General features: G+C 35.2%; 1 protein-coding gene and 1 pseudogene across 10 annotated transcripts; one reads left to right on the forward strand and one right to left on the reverse strand.

Annotated features, from left to right (window-relative positions):
* Nucleotides 1-17,960: 17,960 nt before the first annotated feature.
* On the forward strand, nt 17,961-27,390 carry LOC125196576 (UBP1-associated protein 2C). 10 transcript variants are annotated; one of them, XR_016129031.1, is made up of 5 exons: nt 17,961-19,162; nt 19,232-19,333; nt 23,047-26,220; nt 26,303-26,402; nt 26,475-27,390. XR_016129031.1 is itself a non-coding variant. In XM_089057572.1 (3 exons), exons 1-2 carry the CDS (start codon nt 18,037-18,039, stop codon nt 19,330-19,332), a joined length of 1,227 nt encoding a protein of 408 aa, XP_088913698.1. In that variant the 5' UTR covers nt 17,961-18,036; the 3' UTR covers nt 19,333; nt 21,899-22,320. The 10 variants fall into 10 exon arrangements, 7 of the variants coding, with proteins under 7 accessions (XP_088913698.1, XP_088913697.1, XP_047951105.1 ...); XR_007171905.2 differs by having other exon boundaries at nt 17,971-19,333; XR_007171906.2 differs by having other exon boundaries at nt 17,971-19,333; nt 26,314-26,402.
* Nucleotides 25,406-27,262, reverse strand: LOC125195009 (protein ACCELERATED CELL DEATH 6-like; annotated as a pseudogene).
* Nucleotides 27,391-27,850: the final 460 nt, after the last annotated feature.

Raw genomic sequence — 27,850 nt, forward strand, 5'->3', positions numbered from 1 at the left:
TCCATGATACCACGACAGATATAAGAACCATCTTTCTTAATAACACAACTGTCATTAAAAGAAATCGAATATCCATCAAAAACCAATTTAGAAACTGAAATTAAATTTCATCTAAAAGAAGGTATCAACAAAACATTCTTCATAATAAAAAATCTATCACTACTAAAACGCAAATAAACGTCTCCCACTGCAACGGCCGCCACTTTAGTAGCGTCGCCCAGATCTCTCCATCATATAGCCGTCTTGTCACCTGCATTAAGTCAGGATCAAAACAAATATGATCAGTAGCTCCAGTGTCAATAACCCAAGTATGAGAAGAAGTCGAAGCCAAACATGACTCAACAACTAAAGCTTGGTGCATACCTGTAGCCTTGCTCCTTTTAGGGCAATTTGGCTTCCAATGCCCCTTCTCTCCACACTTGAAACACTTTCCGGTTTGCTTCTTTCCCGACCTCCTCTTCTTCTTTCCCTTAGCATCTTTAGGTGCGACCTGGTTTGTCACTTTCTTCTTTCCTGCGCCAGGCCTAGGGCCAGAGGAACAATGTGACGAACTAACCATCGCAGCCTTAGCTTGGTTCATGAGATCTTCCGCCGACTGAAGTTCAGTCAACAACTCAGCCAAGGTGTAATTCCTTTTGTTCATCTCAAAGTTAAGCTTGAACTGTTGGAAGCTAGGGGGCAGACTCTGAAGGATAATTGTAACTTGGGACTCGGCATCAATGACGCCTCCCAAAACCTCAATTTGATTGAGATGGCTCATCATCTCGAGGACATGATCCCTCACAGACGAGCCTTCCTTCATAGTCTTGCACATGATACTCCGAAAGGCTTGAGACTTAGCCGTTCGATTCTGAGTACCAAAGAGATTCGTAAGATTTTCCATAATCTCGGTGGCAGTTGCCATGGCGGCATGCTGATGTCTAAGCACTGTTGACATGGAGGCCAACATATAACACTTAGCCATCTCATTCGCCTTGTGCCACCGTCTATGGGCATCTCGCGCTGCCTGCGCGGCGTTAGCCGCCGGCATTGGGGGCCGAAGAGTAGTGAGCACAAACTTGTACTCATCAGCCGTGAGAACGATGTCCAAATTTTGTTTCCATTCTATGTAATTTTGGCCCTCGAGTTTGTTTTCTTTAAGAATTGCAGAAAGAGGATTAAGAGACATGTTGACGATTTAGGTTGCACTGCAAAACAGAATATTTACTATTTGTCATAAACTTATGTGAAGAAATTGAGTAGATTAAACCATAAAACTTTTCAAATTCTCACAACTGTAAAATTAAAATTTTGTACCCTCAAGCAGAGGTCAATACGCATTAAAATTTTAACATTTTTACTGGTCACAACACCGACGAATAGTCCAGAGACCGCAGCACGGCATGGCCGCCAAATGTTGCCTAAGCACGACCATCAGATTTAGCATTACAGAATCTCGTATCTACAACACATTCCCATAACAATGCTCATGTGTTGATAACAAGACCAAGCTATCTCGTAAATTCTGTTTGAACTTCTGAAACTTGTAATTTCTTAGGATTATTGTCCCCACAACATGGGTGGCGATAATATTGGAAACTACTTTCTAGTCCATACTATTTACAAATGAGAAGTCCACCTATATGAACTTGCTATTTCTTAGGATTATTGTCCCCACAGCATGGGTGGCGATAATATTAGAAATCAGCTTCATAAGTTGTGGACCAATCGATGGAGACCATATACAAACTTAGTTCGTAATTATCGCTTAGATATTTAAGTTATGGTTTTTCATTAATTATCCTTAGCCTTAGTGCAGATTAAAGGCTTAATTAAATTCTGTTGGTATTTAATTTACTGGATAATTAAATCTTTTATAATCTTTTAAACATCTTATTAAAGGATAATTTATTAATTACTAAAGTTTAATCCTATTCATGTCTTCTATGAGATTTATCTAAAATAAATAATTATTTATATCTTTTACGGACATGAATAAATAAACTTAAATTAATTCCTTATTAAGATTGGGAAGAGAATATATTTTATTATTTAATGAAATCCTACATATCTATCCTTATTAGGATTCTAGATATATAATATAATTTAGGAAACTATATAATTATTCTCATCTATATCATCTAGGATATAAAATATTCATAGATATAGAAAATAATCAAAATATTCCTAAAATCTAGGGAAATCTTCCCAAAATATTTCATTTCAATTAAATAATAATATTTTAATGATTTCTATTAATTTAGGAATTAAATAATCAATAAAATAATATTTCGTCGTTATCTCATCGAACGAGGTTCGCACGTACGATGAACGACAAAATCACACCGGGGTTGATCCGCCGGGACGGCGATTTCACCGCCCAGCCACCGCCGGCAGCCCGCTCGATGGCGGCTGCTTCCTTTTCTCCCACTGCGGCGCTAACGCGCCGCGTCTCCCTTGCCCGATGTCGCCTAGCGCGCAACGACCGCCGCGCCGCCTCGGCGACTTGCTCGACGTCCGCCTGCGGACTCGCATGAACGAGCCGCCACCGCTCTCAGCGGCGAAGCTCCTGCTCAGCGTCGCTCGGTTAGGGCATGCCTAGGGTTCGGGTTTTGCCGCGGCGAAGGAGACACCCGCTGCTCTCAGACGAGCAGCGAGCTCCGCCTCTTTCTACCGCCGTCGAAGGCCGGACGTCCAAGGAAGATCGCCAACGCGGTCGGGTCGGCGGCGTGGACGAGCCCTCGCTCGCATTCACGTCGCCGCTTGATCGCCGGAATTCTCCCACTGATCGGCGCGATTTGCCGGAGAGCGCCGGTATCGGAGGTCATCCCGGCGGCGCGCAAGAGTCCATTCTCGTTCGCGCGTCGCCGATTGATCGCCGCTACGTCTCCTACTCGGTCGACTACCCTTTCCTGGATCACGCGTAGTGCGATTCGTCTCGGCGCAAGCGCCGACGAATTGCACGTCTCGTGCGTTCCAATTATTTGAGTTCTTTGTTTCGATAGTTCTTGGGTTCATCATGCATAAGAATATAACAACTAAAAACAAGAACATGCTTCGAAAAAAAAAACGCATGCATACATGAATTTCGCGAAATTTAAATCCAAATAATCAGAGCCAAAGACTGGCTCTGATACCAATTGAAGGGGTTGGCAGCGGAAGCGCATGCATAAATCAATTACATAATAATCAGATCTATTTAGCGGATTATTTAGACAAATTCTATTCGCGTAATTATCTCACATATCATGCTGATAACTCAAATAATAACATGCTTTAAATTAAATGAAACCTAAAACATGCTGTTCTAAGGTTTAGCCATTATACCTATGATTCTCCAAAGAATCGAAGATAGCTAGCGCCTTCTCCACGTGAAGATTTTCAGTACAAAACCATGGATCTTCTGACTGGTTCCCGAACTGTGAACTGATATCAGGGTGGGCTAATCTCACCAGCGCACTAGGACTTAAATAGAGAAGACAGAAATCCTTTCCCACGGAGGAGAAAAATTCGACCTCTACTAGGAATAGAGAGGGCCGAAAATTTTGAGAGAAAAACAAGTATATCTTCTGTCTCATTTATTCTCCTATTTATAATAAGTCACATATTGGGCCCAGTCAGGGATCTATGGAAGGCTTTGGATATGGGCTCCCCAATTAGCTTTTTACTAATTAAATTAAACCCAATTTAATATAAGCTTAAAATTGGAATATTACGAGCAGCCACTACAGAAGTAATACTGCACTCCCCATCCAAATCCGAAATTACAAGTACTTCGGGTTTCCAATACTTTATATTTATTTCCCGCGCTTAAGATAGAAACATCCATTAATTAATTATTGTCTGCTATGGACTTAATTAATTAATATCTTATTTATTCCAAGAGAGGACTCATCAAGAAAATCTTATTATTTATTCATATAGTAATTAAACTCCAACTAGCTAGGTTCCGAATAATAAAACCTTATTTCAAGCTTCTCTTGAGGATGTTATCAAACGAGACTCACCTCGCGCACGATTCAACATAATAGCAATCCTAGCACCGCTAGATATTAATCACCACTACCCAATATACCAGGTTTATTGGGTTGCGAAAAACCCGCACCATTTGGTAAGTCAAAGTAGTGCATAATCAATATTGTATGCTCAATGTTAACGTACATTGATTGAGAAATAATTTACGAGACCTCACCTTTCAGTAGATAGCATAAAGACTATCTCGCTGTTAGATCCATTCAGTGCTATACCACACCAACGTCATCTTATTTCAGTAAGGCTTAGAAACAATCGGACTGACATTGCAACCTTTCACGATAGGTAGTCTAAGCCTATCTAGGTTGTGAAATTATTCTTTTTCTTTGTTTAGAACTGACTGTGTTACCTTAAAGTGGACGACGCCCACAACCGGTCTACTAAAACAAAGACTTAGACTTTGTTAAGTTACTTATACACTTAAATATGCAATAAACATCCATTAAATGTAAAACATAACAACATTATGACAAAAATAATCTGTTTATTCATTTGGAAAATAAAATAAGAGTTTTAACAGTATTCAATCACTCGAAATGTGATTTCTAGTATACAAACTTTAACCGTAACTATATAATCAATTTCCAATTTTCAGAAAAACAATACGCAATCAGCAAGCAAAACAGATATTTAACTTATACTTATAAACTAATAAATGCATACACGTATCTAAATAATCTATCATAAATAACAACTTTATCATTCTTAAAAATAGATAGCATTTATAGCCAAAATGCATTAATATCAAATAATTTTTCCTCTTAAACATCGATCTGATAACATATTAAAAAATTAAAAGCAAATAATACATGCATAAAAAAACCTAAAATTCTCAATGTTACCAAACCATAAATAGATAATTAATTAAAACATCTTCAAAATTATCTATAAAGATAACTGAATATATAATAAAATAATCAAACATATATAAAAACCAAAACAAATACTCTATAACAATTATTATAAGTTGAAGACGATGCAAATTGATTGGAATTTCAGCAATATCAAACAATGTAAACCAATACTCACAATTAAACTTTTTAATTTATGTCAATCAACAATAAATGCAATACCCATCACAACTGCAATATCACTTTTCTGAGTGATGGGACTAATGGAAATATGTGGTGCTAATTCGAACTTAATTGGATAATTACAAATTCACTATTGTCTTTATGAACGATAAGAATAATGAGAATGCGAAGAGACATTACGTACGATAATGAGTTCAAGAGGAAAAGGTGTGCAAATTGAAGAGTAGTTCCGAACGAGAAAATATTCGAGACAAGAGGAGATGTTAAATGATTTAATCCTACAACGGGGGCGAAGATCATACATGCGATCTAATAAGTTAAACCCAATCTAATGTCAAAAGTAGCGATGCGACGAAAACAACTGTTATTGCATGTTGAGAGCGGGAGTATAATTACAATGTTTTAAGAGAATGGTTGTTATGACGTGCAAAGAATATTATGAAGATATGGATTCTGACCATCGTTATTGGTGGTAACAACACGAAGAATCTCAACTTGGAATCCACAGTTTCTTAGAACGATGTTACCATGTTTCGGCTTGTGAGAGATGAACGAGGGAGTGCGACCTTAATAGCTAGAATGAATGATTTTAATCAATAGTACTTACTTGGATTCTAAGAAGTTTCGAATAACCATGAGCTCTTGTCTATTTAACACCTTGTTTGACTCATACTTTGCAAGTAATGCCCATTATTTCTTTTCCTACATCAAGTCACGACTCACTTTCAGTTCTTGGAAATTGAGGTTTCCCCTTATAACTTCACACGCTTTGATTAGTTTTAATCTTCTTTGAATCATCATTCATAAGAAAAATATTTTGACCTTGTGAGCCTTCGCCATTGAACATCATTCCTAAAGTTGCTTGCAGATATGTTTTCTATAGAAAATTAAACTTCTTCGAACTGTTATTCAGCTTTTCATTTTACAACCATGTATGTGGCATGTTCTTTCTTATAGAAGTGAAATTCTTTTTGGTCCAGTCCACTACATGTATCGTTTCCATATTAGAACTTTTCTTTCTGTAAAACGAAGTTAAGGCCTACATTTTGTACTTTCCTTAACAGATTTAATCCACTTGATTTTCTCAAAAGTCCCCATGACTATGGCTGCCTTTCACAAACTTATGTACCCATTGATGTGATATCATTATTCTATACAATGATTTCCGTTGAACCATGATTAGTGCTGCTTCGTGACAACTGCCTATGTTTCTAAATTCTCATGCAACTGATCATTTTCGGTCGTGACATGTTTGAATCATTATCCGTTGATGTCTGGACCTTTCAAATTTGGTTGGACAACTGATTATCATGTTGGGTAGCCTACTATGGGAATTGAGATTTAATTCGATTCCATCCTATATTCATAACCTATCCTGTGTTCTTTCAAGCTCTCGTTGGAAGTAAATTCTCAAACTCTATTGGGATGATCCAAACCAATTGTTACAAGTTAGCGTTGAGATTCAAAACAAAAGTCGAGTTGAAATTGTAATTCTTGTTTCGTTGAGTGATTCTGGAACTCTTCTAATTTAAAGACACTTTCTTTTAACAGTGTTGTGATAATTTGAAATTGGTCCATATCCAAGCTAAGACTGTTTGATTAAATTTTGAGTTTTTGATGCAACGTAAGGAAAGGCAAAAGCTTGAAGATACATGTGGGAAATAAGTTTTTATAGACAGACACACACTGAAATGATACACCAACCAGAAGTGTAGACATGACCAATAGAACGAGACGTTGAATAGATTGCATTTACGAACCGCTTGTAACGAGCTGCTAAGAAATTGAATGTCGTGTTATGTGCATAGATAATGATATTGGAGAAAATAATGTTAAGGAAAATTTTAGGCACATAGGCCTAATTGTCTTCTACGGTGTAGTGATCTATATAAAACTAGTTGATCGATCGATACGAGGATGATGAAAAAAACTAAGTGAACCACGAGGAATTGAGTATTTAAATATCACTGCTACAATACGACAATCGTGGCAAAAATACGAGGATGCTAACAAGGTAAATACCATCAACTAAGAGAGAAACGTTCGAGACGAGATATGTAGAGTAGGAAAAGCAATCGAAAGAAAAAACGCGTGGTAGCCCCTCCACCTCCTGAACCCAAGTAGAGAGTTAGGAACATTATAACAGGAATTTTTGCATACGCAGAAAATGGAAGGAATGTTGGAAAAAAATATTTAATGATATGTTGGAAACTCATGTTGGATTACCTTTCGTGACAAATCGACAGTCGTAGTTTACAATTGACTAGGAGCCATGATCAACCCTAGATATCTAAGACAACATACAAAATGATGACTAAAGAGTTTGAAGAACTCAAGATGCAACTGCAAGAATTGTAAGACCTGGGTTTCATCAAATTCGGTGTGCCACCTTGGGTGCACCAATACTATTTCTTAAGAATAATGAAGGAACTAAGAAAATGTGCATAAATTATCGAGAGCTGAACGAGATGACACTTTAATCATCTTCCACTATATCTAAGAACACGTTTCCACTATCGAGAATAGATGATTTGTTTAATCAGCTTCGAGGAGCTGGTGTCCTTGTGAAAATGGATTTGACATCTGGATACCATCAACTAGAGTCTGACGAGAAGATGTACCCAAGACGGCTTTTCTAACTAGATATGACCATTTTGACTTTATAGTGATGCATTTTGGACTGACAAATGCCCCTGCTGTGTTTATGGACCTTATGAATTGTGTGTTCCAGCCATACTTGGACAAGTTTGTTCTAGTTTTCATAGATGATGTACTTATCTACTCAAAGAACGAGGAGGAACATGAAGAATGCTTGAGAAACACTTTGAAGACGTTAAGGGCCCAGAAGTTTTATGCTTAGATTACTGAGTGTGAGTTATGGCTTAAGAAAATAAATTTTCATGGACACATAGTGACTGCGAATGGAGTTCGAGTGGATCCTGCAAAGGTGGAAGTTGTACAAAAATGGAAGTCACTAACCACACCTAATGAGATTCGGAGTTTCGCAAGACCGGCTAGATACTATAGGAGATTCATCGATGGATTTTCTAAAATATCAAGGCCAATGACCCGACGATTAAAGAAGAGGATTAAAGTAAATTGGACACCGGAATGCGAGGCGAGTTTTCAGTTGTTGAAACTGAAGTTGACCACCGCACCGATTCTCGTTGTGCCAGAGCCAAAACTAATTAGGTGGTGTATACCGATGCATCGAAGGTGGGACTTGGATGTGTACTTATGCACAATGAGAAAGTGATCGCGTATGCATTAAGGCAGTTAAGGCCACATGAGTTGAACTATCTAACGCATGACTTGGAATCGGCAGCAGTAGTACATGCCTTGAAGATTTGGAGACATCATCTTTGTGGAGTTCGTTGTGAAATATACACGGACCATAAAATCCTCAAGTACTTCTTTGAACAAGAAGATTTGAACATGCGCCTACGTAGATAGCTCGAGTTGGTAAAGAATTATGATTGTAGTATAAACTACCACCCAGGAAAGGCGAATGTAGTGACTGATTCCCTAGGTAGAAAATCTCAACCTCAATTGGCCACTTTTCTGACGAATGAAGAAAACCTGATACGAGAGTTCAGTAGGATGCATTTAGAAGTCGTGAGAGCACCCGAGACAGTGGAAGGAAAGATCGCTACCTTGATGATAATTCTGAATCCAAATTTGAGTTATGAAGAGAAGCCTAAAGCTATTCTGGATCGAAAGGTACAAGAGTTGAAAAATAAGTTTATTTCTTCGGTGAAGGTTAATTGGAGAAATTATGGTGTTGAGAAAGCTACGTGGGAGTTAGAAGACAAGATGAAGGAGAAAAGTACCTGAAACTGTTCGAATGATCTACGCAAATTTCGGGACGAAATTTTTGTGAAGGTGGGTAGATTGTAACACCCGCCTTTATTATTACCTTTTTATGTTAAGATTTTGTTTTGAGAACGAGCGAGTGATAGACCTTGAGTAAAATACCGTCTTTGTTTTGATTGACTGTGATGGAAAAATTGAATGCTTGAATTGTTGTTGGTTAATCGCATGGTGAAAATAGTCGGCAAGATTGACGTGAGATTCGTCGATGGGAAAATTTGGGCGTTTGTTTACAAGTACTTGGAATAACACCACAATTTAGTCAATATTCTAAAATTAAATATTTGGACCAATCACTTTTATCTATCTTTTCCTAGCCCATTTATCCCATTTTAATTGGGCTACTTTTATTCATCTCCAATCCATATTTAAAAACCTGCAGTCAAATTCTTGGTCAACCCAAATTTCTACTCCTAATTTCATAATACACGGCTTTTTCCATATCTCCACCATCCTTAAAAATCTCCAACTAAAAATCCCTTCTTCTCATATATTTCCCAACAACGCAATTTCATCATTCTTCTCATCTGCGGTTATTTTAGGGTCTTCTCCATGAAAAGGTTGTTGAAAGAGGAGAACCGAGAGAGAGACGTGGTTTCAATTCTTCTTGTTGCTCTGTCATTCCAAATGGTGAGCTTGTGCACGTTGTTGGCGGTTGGAATAAGAGGTGATTGAGGAGTAAGCTTTTGAGGTGGGCTTTCGTTTTAAATAAGGACTATGTCCTAAATATTTTTACTATGTGAAAGGAGGTGAAAATGGTTTGTCTTGCCATGTTTTGTATTTGAATGAACCTATCTGAAGTGGCTATGCCATGTATTGTTAACGAATTAGGGCCCTAGTAGGGCCGCAAACACTGCTCGGATTGGTGTGCACCCAGTAGATCGTGCGCTATCTCATCGGAGTTGGCCGGTTTAGTGACTTGGTTCGTGGCCACGTTCCTTGTCATGTAGTTTAGATATGATGATGGTGGATGTGGATGGAAAATGGTTGCAACCGAATTTTATGTGAAAATGTTTTTAGTGACTTGGGTTCTTTTAAATTAAAACCCCTAAGATCACTCGTTATGGCTTGACAAACTAAATTTTGGCATGTGTCCACTCAGTGCATCAAGTACTCAGCCCTGCATATTTGTTTTTCTTAATGTGCAGATTGAGCGACGACGGACGTGGGGGATGTTGAGCAGATTTCAAGGATTATTTATTGTCTTGCTTAGAAATTGTTGGATATGTCGTGTCTTCATACTCGGCATTTTCCGTGTCTTGAATGCTTCCGCTAAGTGCATTTTCTTTCTTTAGAACTGTCTTGTCATTGAGAGTCAAACTCCTTTCAAAATTGTTTACGCTCCAGTCTTTATTTCCTTAAGAGTTGGTACTTTGTTGAGATGAACTATGCTTTTTTTCTAAGTTATTTCAGTTATTTAGATATTTTGGTCAAATATGTATGTTTCCCCTTTTCTTCCCCGTTTCTTTAACCCTCCCTTAGTCGCGATCAACCGCATTTTCTATCCTTCGAAAATGCGGGCGTGACAACAAGTAAATCAAAATTTTGCATACACTATCAACAACTAATTCAATAAATATATACAAATACACTATCAACAACCAACTAAATAAATACAAACAAATAAACTATCAACAATTCAACAACATACTAACACTATCTACTTAAAAACATGACTTCTGAACCTATTAAAACAAAAACGAAAATCAATACCCACAATCTAAATAACACAATTTACCCAATACTCACAAATAAACTTTTTAATTTATGTCAATCAGCAATAAATGCAATACCCATTACTACAAATGATATCAGTTTTGCATTAATTGGCAATATCAACTTTCTGCGGAAAGATAATTATTACAAATTTAACATATACATATAAATTTATGTATACATACACACATATAAACATTCTATCATAAATCTAAATTAAGTAAAATCTTGAACAACATGTCAATCAACAATAAACGAAACAACCTCAAAAACAGTGATTTAGATTATCTATGCAACCTTGAATACATACAACTACGTAGAAGCACTGCCACAACTACTTTGTCTATTCTTTAAATTACATAAATGAAGTTAGACAATCAAAGAAAATATCTGTAAACATATTTAATAATCAATGCAAAAATAAAATACAAAATAATAATTCTACAGCATAACAAATTACTAAAGTTTGAAATAATGTAGCGATCACAACTAACTTCTTGATTGACAACATTATTTAACATAAATAAACTTAAATAACCCTAGAGTTTAACGTGTGTTAAACTTTTAATAGATAAAAATAACTTTAACACATTCAAATTAAATATAGATGCAGAAACCTAATAACTACAATCAAAATAAATTTTCATAACATTTTAATTATAAGGATTAGTTAAAGTATAAATTTATGCATAAAATTACATAGCAAAAAGTAATGTACGGAGTACAAAACTGTAAACAAACATTTGGTGTTTAGGTACTACACCCTAGCCATTTTGGATTACTAAAGCCTTAGGGTTTTTGGATATAACTTCGATAAATTAGACAAGACTATGCAATATCCGAATTCTGCAAAAATATAATTATTACATAGATGTAACTATATAATCAATTTCCAATTTTCAGAAAAACAATACACAATCAGCAACCAAAAAAAATATTTAACTTATACTTATAAACTAATAAATGCATACACGTATCTAAATAATCTATCATAAATAACAACTTTATCATTCTTAACAATAGATAGCATTTATAGCCAAAATGCATTAATATCAAATAATTTTTCCTCTTAAACATCGATCTGATAACATATTAAAAAATTAAAAGCAAATAATACATGCATAAAAAAAACCTAAAATTCTCAATGTTACCAAACCATAAATAGATAATTAATTAAAACATCTTCAAAATTATCTATAAAGATAATTGAATATATAATAAAATAATCAAACATATATAAAACCCAAAACAAATACTCTATAACAATTATTATAAGTTGAAGACGATGCAAATTGATTGGAATTTCAGCAATATCAAACAATGTAAACCAATACTCACAATTAAACTTTTTAATTTATGTCAATCGGCAATAAATGCAATACCCATCACAACAACTTTTTTTTATCAGTTTTGCATTAATTGACAATATCAACTTTCTGAGCAAATATAATTATTACAAATTTAACCTATACATATAAACTAATGGATACATACACACATCTAAACATTCTATCATATATTTAAATTAAGCAAAATCTTGAAAAACATGTCAATCAACAATAAATGAAACCACCTCAAAAACAGTGATTTAGATTATCTATGCAACCTCCAATATAACAAATACGTAGAACAAATTCACAACTAATATCTGAATTATTTAAATTAAATAAATGAAGTTAGACAATAAAAGAATATAACTGCAAACATATTCAATATGCAATGCAAAAATAAAATCCAAAATAATAATTCTACAACAAAACAAATTATTAAAGTTTGAAATAATGTAACGATCACAACTAACTTATGTATTGATTTAATTATTTAACGTAAATAACCCTAAACAACCCTAAAGTTTAACATGTGTTAAACTTTTAATACATACAAACAATGCTCTTAACAGATCAACATTAAAAACTATAAAAACATCGATGCAAAAACCGTAGAGATTTGTGTGTAATAAACTTTTAATACATAGATTAAAACTATGAAAATATCAATGCAAAAAAACTAATAACAACAAACACGTGTAAATATTGAATTAATACTGTATTATAAATCTTGACGAAGCAATATAATCATAATCAAAAGAGTACTGTAATAAATTATAAAAAATACTACTACCTGCTAACCCTATACATTAGTAAACCCTTTGGATATGGATATATCACGATTACTTAATGAACACCATGATATGATTACAACTATGAAAAGTAGGTACTACACCCTAGACACATGCAATACTAAACCCTAGAGTTTTGCGTGTATTAACAAACACAAATATAATTCACACATCTCAATATTCTCTGCATAAATACAAACTTGAAAAACACGTCGATCAACAATAAATGGAACACCTCAAAAACTAATATATAAATTATTTAAATTACATAAATGAACTTATAAAAAAAAAACACACTTGTAAACATATATCTGCAAAATGTTCAGTGGTACAGCATAAAAAATTACAAAAATTCAACATAACTTAGTATTCACAAATAACTTGATGACTAATTTCATTACATAAATAAGCTCAAAAAAGAATACAGTTTTGTGGGAATTAAACTTTAATACATACAAATACCTCTAACTGATCAACATTAAACACTATGAAAACATCGACGCAAAAACCTAATAACTACAATCAAAATAAATTTTCATAACATTTGAATTATAAGTATTAGTTAATGTAGTATTTTATGCATAAAATCACATACAAAAAAATAATGTATAAAACTGTAAACAACATTCACTAATTAGGTGCTAGACCCTAGCCCTATGGATTACTAAACCCTTAGGGGAAAGATTTAACTTCGATCAATTAGTGAACACTATCCTAAGGTTATAACTCATACAAATAAGTAGGTGCTACACCATACCCTCATAGACTACTAAACACCAGAGTTTTGTGTGTATTACAAACACAAATATGCATAACAAATTCAATGTTATTCGAATATTTTCCACTCATTATTCAACATTCCACTTATTATACAACTGCTTTATTGCACAAAGACATAGATAATAATCACTAAATAATAAAACAAAATAATATGCATGACAAAAACAATGTTATTTTATTATTTAAACTTCAAATCATTATTCAACATTCCAAAAACTGTACAACTGATACTCACTGTTCCACTATCTATTTGCCGCCCTATATACACAGGATAACAACTTTACACAGTTAATCAGATGTCAGAGCCATCTTCCAAACTCAAAATACGTCTTCGCCAGTTTAACCATCTCCACCTTCACTCTTCAAACTGTCTCTCCATCAAAATCGTCTTCAGCTCTTCCGGCAAAAACCACACTGAACAATGGCGAACAACTGCCTAAAACTCGAAGACAATTACTGCAAAAGAAGTGAAGATATTGTTAAAAGAATAAAATAAATTTTTTTAAAAAAACGAAAAGGAAACAATAGTAAAATACAAAGAATGAAACAACAAAGATATCACCTTTATAATATGCAAAATAAAATATCATCAGCGTAAAATGAACTAATCAAAATACTAAAACACAAACAATGAAACAACAAAGATTTCACCTTTACAATCTGCAAAATAAGAACCATTATTAATGAACTAATGAAAATAAATGAAAACGAAACAATACTAAAACAGAAACAATGAAACAACAAATGTTTCACCTTTATAATCTGCAAAACAAAAAATCATCAGCATTTAACGAAGGATTAAAAGAAAATAAGAAAACAATAAAACAAAAACGTGAAAACAAACAGATATTACCTTTATTATCTGCAAAATAACAAATGGTTAAATGAACAACGTTATTCGAATTAAAAGAAAATAAGAAGAATAAAAGAAATATAAAAGCAACAATAAGAGAGTAGAGAGAGAAATAAGAACCTGCATCAAGAGCATTGTTTGCAATGGCAACGGGTATTTATAGAGAAGTTTCTATTATGAAAGTGGGAAAACCGCGCTTTTCTTTGGGGGGAAAACCCTCCTCTTTTTTTGGGGGGGGGGAAACCCTCTCTTTTTGGGGGAGGGGGGAGAGAAACCCACCCTTTTTTTTGGGGGGGAAACCCATTTCAACGCTTAAAAAAATTGTATTAACTTTCCCCCCAAATTGAAAATTTGAAAAGAAGGGGGAATTCCCTTTGATTTTCCCCCAAAAAAACTAAGCTTTTAAGTATAATATAGATTAGTAGATAAAAAACTCATATAAATTCAAAATGACGAAACAATCTTAAAACTTAATTAGAAATCACTAAATCAACGTGGTGCATGACATTGTCTAAATCCCAATTACATCAAAGTTCCAACTCGATATCAAATGGAAAAGTAGAAAGGTAACCATGGGTAAAAAAACTCTTGATAAAAAAGTAATCAAACGACAACAAATAGCACTGAGTTGTACGAAAATCAAGAATTTTTCACCCAACATCTACGGTTATATTGTAGATCTAGAAGTTACTAGAACCAAAAGATATTAATGTAGAACCGACTTTGTCCAATTAAACGTTGCAGATCTGGAGTATTTTCGTAAATACTACACATTGAAGTGCAGGTAATACACACTTCCATCACTTCTATTTGGAAAAAAAAAATGTAAAGTGTAACAAAAGCTTCCAATTTCAACACAAATCTGCATGCAATGGGCCTTTTTGGCCATTCACGCTAACAATCATAATTCTATTGGTCCTCTAAATGTGATGCATGAAGAAATCCTTCAATTGTTCTTTAAAAGAAGAGATTTGTGTTATGGTTTGGAAACTATTGTGAAAAAAGACAAAAACAAAAACAAAAAAGAGGATGCATTTCGTCTGAAGGATGAATCGCCGCACCGTAGAGAGAATGTGAATGTGCGTGAGTCTACATTATTTAGTGGGTAGAACAAAGAAGAGGCGCTGCTATGAAGAATTAGTAGAACCCTGGATGAGTTATTATATAATAATGTTGGGCCTAACATGTTTAATAAGTAAAAGAATGATTAGATTATGCATTTACCTTTTACATAAGGCCCGCAGGATTTTTGATATTAGGATTTAATGATTTACAAATTCCATGTTCAAATATATGTTGGAGACATTAGTTATAATTAAACTAACTAATAACACAGTTTAATTATATGGATGGAGACTCTAATCGGATACTACTGCTTCAATAATTATATAATTAAACTAATTAAAAATAGTTTAATTATATGGATGAAGGACTCTAACAGAATGATACATAAAGTTGTTTAATGATTATAATTTAAGTAATATTCTGTTATATTATGTACATTTTCTTAGTTAGTTAGATTATTTTAAATAAATAAAAATATAATTTAATATTAATAAAATATTAAAGTTATCAAAATAATAGTTAGTATAATTGTTCTAAGAGTGAACTACAAAAATGGTCCCTGGACTATGGGTTTATCTCGCCCATAGTTCCTGAACTTTAAAAATATCGTCAATAGTCCCTGGACTAAGGGTTTATCTCGAAATTGGTCCTTTTGGCTTTTTTTGTACGAAAATACCCTTTGATATTATTTTGGGGGGTTTGGGCAATTTGGTCTTTTTACACTTTTACATTTTAAATCTGATATTATCTTAGTTATGTACTAACTTTGATATTATTTCAAAATTATCATTCTTCTTCCATTTTGTTATCCTTCACTGAATTTTTTTTTTTTTTATTTCAATATTAGATTTAATTTTATAAAATTAAATTTAATATTTAGATTTTAAATATCAATAAATTTTTTTAATGAAAACTATTAATTCATGGACACTATAAATATTGATTAAAAATATTAATTTTTGTTATTTAATATAATATTCAATTGAATTGAAGAAGTACAGAAAAATAATATTAATCATGATGGAAAAAGTAAGAGTTATTCTATTTAGCCTCCGTTCGGTTGTTATAATTGCTTGTGATTAAATATTATGAAGTTGACTAAAAATTTAATCCTACTAAAAATTTTATATAGGAGTATTTTTGTTGAAATTTTCTAGTAAATTTTGATTGTTTTCAAATTAATAAACGAAAATTATATTAGTCTTACATTGGATGCATATTTATTTCAAAATAAATTGTCTTATATAATCTATTTATGATTAAAGCTACTGTATTAAATATTGATTAAAACTAAGGCGTTGTCATACCTTATTGATTACATAGTACTATACACTATCAAATATTGATTATAACTATTAATTTTTACTATTTAATAATTTTTATAATTTAAAAAAATTATTGATATTTAAAAATTAAAATTTAAAATTTTGTAAAATTAAATCTAATATTGAAATAAAAAAACAAAGTGAAGGATGACAAAATGGAAAAATGATGATAAATTTGAAATAATATCAAAGTTAGTACATAGCTGAAATAATATCAGATTTAAAATGTTAAAAGTGTAAAAAGACCAAATTGCCCAAACCCCCCAAAATAATATCAAAGGGTATTTTCGTACCAAAAAAAGCCAAAAGGACCAATTTTGAGATAAACCCTTAGTCCAGGGACTACTGGCGATATTTTTAAAGTCCAGGGACTATGGGCGAGATAAACCCATTGTCCAGGAACCATTTTCGTAGTTCACTCTTGTTCTAATAAAGATGCATCATTATATATCTTTCATGTATAACGAAAGTATATTTATAATTTAGTGTTTGAATTTAAATATAAAATTTAAAATCTTGATATTTTCATAAATATGAGAAAGTGAAGTTACTAAGATTCATATTCTCAATATTTATTCAGTGTGATAGTGCAATATTTTCAAAAAATGGATTACGTATATAAGATGTGTAAACCAATTTATAAAAAAATGTGCAAAGTGTGTATTGGAAGATTTTAAAAGAGTAAATCTATAAACCAAGACTTAATGCAACCATACAATCTATTGAAGAGCAATAAAAAGATAACAATCTACTCAAGAGGTACAACGCATGTAGTCAGTAGGCATGTAGATCATCAAGATCTACAATGTATGGCCTCCATTAAATTCATTGAAAACAAAGGAGATGAGAAGTATCTACAATAAGATTGTGACAACATAATATTAGTCGAAATCTTACTCTTTGCGTAGAATAACAAATACTTATAAAATTAAATAGATATGAAAATGTTAACAAAAGTATAATATTTAAAAGTATTACTACTACATAGTACTATTATATTACACGTTAAGTAGTATAAAATATACTACTCTTAATGTTATGTATAAGCAAATGTTTAAAACAATTAAACATTCGCATAACCCGTACATAGCACGGGAGGTAATACTAGTTTATAAACAAACCAAACCAAACCAAACCAAACGAATCTAATAAAATCCAAATCCATTCACTCAACCGGGTCTCCGGATAACCCAAATCCGGTGGGGCCCAGCCCAACTAGATGAAATCGTCGGTTTTTGCATTCTGCCTCAAATCCTCGCTACAATGGACCCAGTGAAGAAGCGCAAAATCGACGAAACCGGTGCCGACGGTGACCCCCTCATGCTAACCGCCGACGACGCCCGCCGCATTCTCGACTCTCTCACCCACGACCAGCTCCTGGAAATCGTCCAAAACGCCCTCCTCCGCCACCCCGATGTCCTCGACGCCGTCCGATCGCTTGCCGACCGCGACACAGCGCAGAGGAAGCTCTTCATCCGCGGATTGGGCTGGGAGACCACCACGGAGAAGCTCCGCGCCCTCTTCTCCTCCTCCTACGGCGAGCTGGATGAGGCGGTTGTCATCCTCGATAAGGTCACCGGGAAGTCCAAGGGTTACGGATTCATCACTTTCAAGCACATTGATGGCGCGATTATGGCATTGAAGGATCCGAGTAAGAAAATCGACGGTAGGATGACTGTCACGCAGCTTGCCGCCGCTGGGATTTCGGGCCCTACGGAGGCTAGGGTGAATAATCCGGTGGACGTGTCGACGAGGAAGATTTATGTGGCCAATGTGGCGCACGATATGGCGGCTGAGAGGCTTCTTCAGCATTTCTCCATGTATGGGGAGATTGAGGAGGGACCGTTGGGTTTTGATAAGGCGACTGGGAAGTCGAAGGGGTTTGCGTTGTTTGTTTATAAAACCACCGAGGCTGCTAGGGCCTCGTTAGTGGACCCGGTGAAGAATATTGATGGCCACCAATTGAACTGTAAACTGGCAATTGATGGGAAAAGAGGGAAGCCTCCTGGTGTCCAAGGGGGTAATGTGGGGAATGGGGATGGGGTTGGGAATTACGGTGGAGTAGGCGGGCATTACGGTGGGTTTTCTGGTGGTCCAGGATTGTCTTCTTCTTCTGTGGGAAGTCAAGCCGCAGGGTCCACTCCTGGGGTTAATGGTGGGTATGGTTCTGCAATGGGAGGGCCATATGGTGGTGGTTCTCATATTGGTGGGAATGTTGGAGCTGGATATGGTGGGTTGGGTGGAGCTGGGAGTGGAGTGGGCTCTGGAGCAGGATTAGGTGGTGTTCCCGGTGGTGGATTTCCTGGTCATGGAGCTGGGATGGGTGGTTGTGGAGCAGGTGGGACTGGTGGTGGAATCGGTGCTGCAGGCAGAGGGTCATGTTTTTACGGTTTGCCTCCTAGCTCAGTTGGAATGGCATCTGGGGATTACCCGCACAGCTCACATTACCACTTTTCAGCTGGAAGCTATCAAGGGCAGCATAATCAAATCCCAGGAGCATTGTCAGCACCTAGAATCCCACCTGGAGGAGCCTACCAGGGGATGCCTCCTTATTACTGAGGTACTCTGACTTATTCTCTTACGCATCGGTTCATTATTGTTGTGATTGGTTGCCAGTGTTTTTTGTTTATATGTGCCACTATAATTTGTTCTTGTGTAAGGGCAATATGTGCTTGGTGTTTTGGTGCATCATGGTACATTTTCTTGATATTCCGTTTGAGCATCTGTTTGATTGACTAAGTTATATTTGACTGATTACTGGTTCAGTTCTCATCATTCACATGCAATTGTTTGTCTTTTCTTTTCATTAACTTGGGGTTTATAGTGACTTTGCTATGTGAGACAAACACCTGGAACTCATTTATGTGCATCATACGTTTTTTGTATTGTTATATGCTAAATGCCGTGTTTTATGAAGATGTGTTAGGTTTTATCTATTGATGGACTTTCTGAACATCTTGATTCGTGGGAAAGAGATGAAGTTCTATGTAATTGTTTGGGAGATTTGATGGCTAGCTACAACCCATACTTGCACATAACTTGCTATTTTTTCTAAAATGATTCCACCTTTAAGTTTCTGTTCATGGCATAAGAACCATTGTTTGCTAATTGCTATTGCTGGTGACCACATACAGTCAGTATCTGAGTTATTACTTAGTAGTTGATTTTTTTGTACAAATTCTGATGTGATGCATTAAAATTAGGGACTGCGGTAAGAAAAGGTTGTTCTTATGTGTGGATTGCTATCATTTTATTGATTCATCATTTAAAATATACTCCGTACATCCCATTTCAACAGGCCTTGATGATATGTGTCCAAAAAGTAAAAGAGCGAGACTAATATCATTTAGTAAAGTTAGGGGAAGAGATAAAACAAGTAGGCCCAATAGCATGGGTGTAAATAATGAGTTGTGTTTGAGTGTTTGTTATGTATTGAATTTCCATTTTAGGTAATGGCCTATTGATAGATAAGGTAAGATGGCCTATTGATAGATAAGATAAGATGGCCTATTGAAATGGGACAAATGGAGTATTAATCCTAGTCCCTTAGGTTCTTTGTCGTAGCATTTTCCTCCATAGGGATGGGTGATTGTAATAATAGTATAGTGGAGAAGGCAAGCATTCATGTCATTGGACATGTGGGAAGTGGAATTCATTATTAACGAACCAATGTTATACTCCCTCCGTCCCATAAAAATAGGGAATTTGGGGACGGCACGGGTTTATATATGAAATTGGTAAAGTAGGAGAGATGTAGAAAGAAAAAATGGTTGGAGTATTGTTTGTGGAGGATAGGGCCCACCTTATAAGAGATAAAAGACTTTCCAAAAATAGAAAGAGGCTATTTTTGTGGGACGGACGAAAATGGAAAAAGAATACTTTCTCTGTCCCATTAGAAATGAAACGTTTCCTAAAATGGAAACATCTCTATCTCTACTTTCTCATCTCTCTTACTTTACTCTCTTTTCATTAACTCACAAAACAACACTACATAAAAACCCGTGCCGATTCCCAAATGTTGCATATTTAATGGGACGGAGGGAGTACTATTTTTATCGGACGGAGGGAATAACAAAGTTATATTTAAGCTGAACTTACTTCCGGGGTTTTTTTGTTTGCATTGCTGAATTTCCCATCTTAAAATACTCTTGATTTCATTTGACTGATTGACCTGGTCCTGCAGCATGTTGAACCATGAGAAGCATTCTTTGATGCATAATGTTTTGCTGGTGAACTTGTTTTTTCTTGGAGCTATGGGTTCACTCATGCTTTCATTGCATTAATTTCTTGTTGGAGTAGATTTTGTATTTTTCTTGATATTTCCGGGCACCCTTTTTTTGTCGTAGTGTGTTGTTTTTATAGTTCTAATGTTGTGTAGTGAATGTTTGTTGTTGAGTGATTTAAAATGTGGCTGCTAATTACTGTTGATGGTAGGCTGTAATTGTAAAGATGTAATAATTGACTTCTCTGTTTTCCTTCTAATGTCTGTGACTCGATTTATTCATTGTGACTTGTGAGTGTTGACAGTTGTGCATTTTTGGAAGGTTCTTTTCCTTGTTATCCTCCTGAACTCTTGCAAGTTGGTGATGGGCATGCATATGTGATATGCAAGATGTGAATGTTTTGTATCCTTTCATGAAATATGAAAAACCATCTACATGTTTCATGCTAATGTACCCCCATTTGTTGTCTCTGCTCTTCTGATAATTTACTTTAAGTAAATTTCTTGTTTGAGAGTTCATTTACAAACATATTTTATTGTCTGAAAATTTTCTTTCGTCTTTTCACAGTGATTTATATTGCTTTATTTCTAGCATTCGACTATGCCTGAGACATTTCTTAATGTAATTTACACGACTCTTCATATTTGCTTTGATTTATACTCTTGGTGTTTCTTGTGCACTTTTAGCTTCACACTTATAATGAACTCGTGCCGCTCTTCTGAAAAAGTAGCAAGTTTGCCACTTGGTTTACATTTTTTTCCTTCCTCTGCTATCAGCCTATTTTATTCTGAATCAGTATTGTTGGCTCTGTGTAGAATGATATATTGAGTTGTGAATGAATATTGATTCAGGTTTATACCAGCTTGTTGGGGCTAGCTTTAGTAGTTCTGGTGATTTTGCAGGCAATGGCTTCATGATTTTGATTTGCTGTGTTATATGGCTTCTTCTTCACTCCACCTATGACTTCTGATGTGGTCTTTTGTGATTGCTCATAGTTTTAAGTGAGTTTAGGCCTCTGTTCTGGAATTTCAGGGGAGTGTGGATATAGATGACCAAAAGAGGACCACTAGACTAGTCTATATTTTCATGAGGAGCTTGCATGCCCCTCAGCTGTCTCATGTATGAAAGAATTTTTGTTGGTTGGTTCTAATTTTCTATAATGGGTTGTTTTGACACCTTGTATTTCTTTTTTGGTAGTAGATGCGGGTTAGCTATCATGGCTTTGACACCCCCCCCCCAAAAAAAAAAAAAATGCTCGAACTTTAAAATGCTTTGGCAAATGTATGTATAATTAGTTTCCAAAATATGATATTGATTTGGCGTCTGGAGTTTTATGTTCTGACAGTTTCTGGTCATGTTTGACGGCACCAGCTTCAGCTTGTTTTCACTTGAATAGACTAATTTACTAGATGTCTGATGACATCATGGTTCTATACTTCTATTGCAACACTGGCCTGCATGGTGGATGCTTTAGCTACAGATCTAAATTTTAATCTACTCCCTCCGTCTGCGAATAGGAGTCCCGTTTTTCTATTTTGGTCCGTCCACGAATAGGAGTCCCGCTCCATTATTACTATAAATGGTTAAAATGCCTAACATTCCACTAACTCATTCCATTCACATATCATTTAAAACTAATATATACAAGTGAAACTCATATTCCACTAACTTTTTTCCACCCACTTTTCTTAACATTTTTTAAAACCTGTGCCGGATAGAAATGGTACTCCTATTAGCGGACGGAGGGAGTATATATTTATTGTTTATTTGAAGTGCCTACTTCAATTTTTTGAAATGGATGACATTGCTGATTTTCTTTGATTATTGAGTGTGATATGCTCTAAGAATAGAATAATATGTTTACCAATTAAACTTGCCATTCTGACTTGTATGCAGTTCAATTAGTTAATTGGTCCTGGAATCCTTCCATATCTGTCTTTTGGAAAAAAGAGTGCGACAGCTTTTTTTGCTTATTTATTTTCCTCATGCAAATTAGTTTTGGGTTCAACCAAATTAGTACTAATATATTAGTGACCAACCTTCCTTGCAGTAACCAGAAGCCTTAGTTATTTTTGATCAAATGCAAGCTATTGATAATGCTACCCTCTGCATTTCTGTATGCCATTTGGCAATGCTCACGAGGATTGAGAAATGAAAATTAGTTGGATACATGTGTAATTGAGAGATATTATGATGTTATTTGTGTCTTAGAATGCTTGTCCTGTGAAGAATTCTGTTTTGGGGGCTTTCTTGCCTCTCAGAGATGGTCAATGATCATTGTATGTTGGAAAGGAATGCTTGCATTTTTAAGCTTGTTTTTGCGTTATTGATGAGCAGCCAACAAACTTATTTGCAACCAAACGTTGAACTTTGGTTTGGTTTTGTGAGTAGTAAATTGATCTTGTCTTTACCTAGCCCTAGAATCTGGAATTAATCAAATTTGGCTCTTGTTTTGATCTCTGTTAGTGTAAATCAATTACTTGCTGATTCCTGGCTGATGCTTCTTCTGTGCATAAAATATATACTACATTTTATCACTGATTTTCTTTGTGTGCTGTTCTTGTGTTAAATTTATGTATCTTAAAATGGGAATATATTATCTTCTTTGTTAAATTTGTGTGAGATCAATCTTGAAAACTTAAATCGATTACGATGGCTATTTTGTGAGAGCTTTGGCTGAAAGAATATTCTTTATTAAGAGTAGATTGGAGTTCAGCTGGCAATTCGTGATGTTTGTAATTCACATAGAATTTCATTGAATTTTTAGTGTAACACCGAATTATGTTGTTTCTTTACTGCTCATAGCTTTCTGAATAATGGTAGATCACTGCAAATCTTTGGTTGTGAGGGATTGTCGAATGCATTTTTTGTCCCAATTATCTTCTTCCTGTTGCCTTGATCTTTTAACTAAAACTTTTTCCAACAGCATGTTGCTGTTCAAAGCTGTTGGATGCTCTCTATGCATTCTTGAGCCTTTCATTATAGGATAGAAAGTGAACATTAGGACTTGAGTAAGTACATATGGCCTTAATGCATTTTCAGTGTCTCTTAAAGTAGTGTTTCAAGTTTATTGATTTAGGACCTGGCAAATATTGAGGTGGGTGCATCATTAGGTAAAATACTAATGTTCAATTGTCATGACTAATTATCATATGATATTTTATCTAGGATTGATTTGTGAGATTATTTTAGTTGTATGAGATGACTATGACTAATTTTCACATGATTCTCCATTTAGAATTCTATCTTATGAATCAAACACAATATATATATCTCGATATATAATCTTGTAAATCAAACAACCCTTAAGTAGTGTTGGTGAATTATTTCAATGTGCTTGGATGGCACAGACAGGGTAAAAGAGCTTGGAGTTTCGAAGATAGCTACTAATTTTATATTTCCACTTATCTTTATCATTTGTAAGAGCATCTCCATGGGATAGGTAAATAGAGAGGTAAACTAATATAACTACCATATTTACCTTTTCTTCATGAAAAATTATCCTCCAAGGGGAGAGGTATTTGAGAAGGTATTATACCTTTTCCCATTTTGAAGAGGTAAAATCATATAACCACCATATTTACCTTCTTTTCATAAAAAATCATTCTCCAAGGGAGAAGGTATTACACTTTATGTTTTTTTAATGTTTTTGTACTACTATTTTATTTTTTTTAAATGATATACCTTTCCATATACCTTTTATCCTTGGAGTTAATTTAGAAAGGTATATTGCACTTTTTGAGAAGGTATAAACATGATATACCCTTTCCATTTATCTTCTCCCCTTGGAGTTGCTCTAATAGAAACATCTCATTTGGTTGAGATACAAGTTTTTGCTCTACATTTTCATTTAGGTTGTAAACTTTCTTAAACTGCAATGTAAGCACAAAGAAGCACAGAACATATAGTTACTCAATTTTTTTACTCGTTTTTATTGAAATGGATGTTTCATTAAATAGAAAAGGGCTAATAGTCGCTAATATTACTTAGGAGTATTTCTTTAGTGTTCCCCGTGAACTAAAAAATAGTCAATAAAACTTTTGAGTTTTGTGCAATTTTCCATATATCTCCGACTTGTTTGTTGGAACATTAGCGGAGGGGTAGAATCTGTAGGAAGAGTAGAGGAGAAGGAAATGGGGTTTGTTTTAACATGGTATCCGATCAGCAAACGAATCTGTTAGTATGTTATAAAACTAAATACTACCCCAAACGAGCTGCTCTAGACAACACAGCGTACTCAAATAAAACAAAAAAAAAAAGACAATCTATGCACACATGGGCACAACAAAACACGACACCAAAAAAAGTGTAGCCAGGAAGCCAAAAAAAACAAGAAGGAATGGGGCAGCCATTGAAATGATAACTAGACAGATACCATAGTACAAGAACCAACAAGTAGTTATGTATTTCTAACTGGTACTAAGATGAGCTAACCAACAAAATGGGTAGTAAGAAAGGTAGCGTAATATCCTACTCCTTGAAGTGAGCGTACTGCAGAGTGTAAGGGTGAAACTGAGATCATCTAACTGAGCCCAAATGAGAACTGTGGCAACAACAATTGAAATATACATGGCTATAGTATCGCAGAAAACAAACACGTGGAATGCTCTGTCTCTCAACATCATTGCCATGCCTGAATTAGTGCCAGCTTCAGAGCTATTGTAGCCACCAGGCATGGTGAAACCTGCTGCAAAAGTTATTGTGGCAACCAGAGTTGCCATAAGCAATAGAGTGTTCACTCTATCCTTATAGCTACCTGATATCTTACTTCTACTTGAAGCCTTTTTTTTAGAGCAATTTCGTGGAATGCCAGCAGCCTTCAATGCAGCCCATCAAACGCTACAAACGCACACAAAGATATCAGTGCATTAGAGTCACCTGGTTCTAATAGTTACTATAAAGTACTAGTATGCATACATACATTACATACATTATACATACATACCTGTCTAAATTGAGTATTGTGTGGTATTGACTATCTTAGGGTGAAAATACATGCTAGCCAAGTGTAGAGGTGTGTTTCCAGATTTGTCTTGCATGTTTATGAGGTATTTGAGATGATGATTATTGAGAACAACATTGAACACATTATATCTTCCACTCTTTGCGGCAACATGTAAAATATTACAACCATCCCCATCGAGCAACTCACCTGGATCTGGGAAATCTTGGAGCAAAAGGCGAATGATATCAACATGGCCTTCAAAGGATGCTAGATGAATAGGTAGTATACCATGTTTGTCTCGTTTACATGCATTAGGGGCATATCTTTCTAGCAAGTAAGTGAAGTAACGCGCTTCTTCTAGGTGGCCCAAAGATGCAGCAAAGTGAAGGGGATTTCTACCTTGACAGTCTCTCACTTTGATTAGTCTGGGACTCGTGTTGAAATCGCTTCTAAAACACCTGGTATAGAATAAAACATAATTTTTAACCAATCAATCTTTGAAATTCATAATTGTAATACCTTTTCTCTTATAGATGATTGCTGCTTCAATGGGAGATTTGTTATGGAAAAGCTGATTTACGCGTTCTTCATCTGAGCATAGTTGAAGCATTAAAGAGACGCACCCTACATTGCCAGATCTGACTGCCAAATAAAGTGCAGACTGTGATTTGTTGTTCCGGATATATGATAGCTCGGGATCTTGCCGGATCAAATATTCTGCGGTTGCACCTTGACCACTTAATAATAATTCATGCAGGGCTGTGTATCCTCGATCATTCTTTGCCCTCAACAGATCATTCGCGTCCTCATGATTCTGAGGCAGGGACTGCAACCAATTATGATGAATCTGCAGCAGAGCTAGTAGCACTGTTATTCCATTCCATCTCTTTGCAGCGAGATGCAATGCTGTTTCTCCATTAAAATTCTTGGCCAACATGAGAGATGGTCTCACAGTAGCTATGAGAGACACTATATCTTCGTGTCCCATATCTGCTGCTATATGAAGAAATGTGTTTCCAATAGGGCTCAACCTCGACAAAACATCACCAGTAGACAACGTCGGTGTTGAAACTCGACCAAGAATCCTTTTGCATTCATCAACATCACCCCTTCTTGCCGCTAGATACAAGTCATGATCCTTACACATATCTATCGCGAGATCATCATCTTCAGGGATTCTGCTAGGAGGAGATCGACTCCTTTTCTTCTCCTTTTTCTTGGGTTCAAAGGAAGCGTCAATCGTGGCCATGCGCTTGAAACTATGGCGTCTTTCATAGGCGTTAGCGTTAGCATGCTCAATCTTTATATCAAGCCTACCCATATCTTTAAAATTGCAAACACTTGTTTATTTCATAACTGCACCTGCAACTTTAATGAGGGAGGAGGAAGAAGTGAATGAGTTGACTCCATGCCAAAAATTAATACTATTTCAATCTGGTGACTCCAAAATTCCATCTGCAACTTTGTAATTAAATAGTACTCACTCCGTCCCGGCTAAGATGACACATTGCTTAGCCGGCACGGGATTTTAGGAGTTATTGGTTAAAGTGTTTAATTGAAGAGAGAGAAGGTGGGTGTAAGTATTAAAGTAGAGAGATAAAGAAAGATGAATATTTTAATAGGAGTGAGAAAAAGTGGTTGAGTGTATTAATTGGAGAGAGAAAGTTACCAAAAAAGGAAATGTGTCATCTTAGTTGGGACAAACTAAAAAGGAAAACGTATCATCTTAAGCGGGACGGAGGGAGTAGTACTATTAAGACACGCAAGTGCAAAGTTTCAAACTTCAAGTAGGCGTACCCTTTATATATATCATTATCAAGTATACTAAATAAATAGTAGTAGTAGTTGTAGTACATGTCTTCATATAATAAACTGCAAGTGCAAAATTTTAAACTTCAAGTGGGCGTAT

This window comes from Salvia hispanica, chromosome 4 (assembly GCF_029641045.1).
Source record: "Salvia hispanica isolate PSC_SH4W2 chromosome 4, Shi_PSC_v1, whole genome shotgun sequence".
NCBI lineage: Eukaryota > Viridiplantae > Streptophyta > Magnoliopsida > Lamiales > Lamiaceae > Salvia > Salvia hispanica.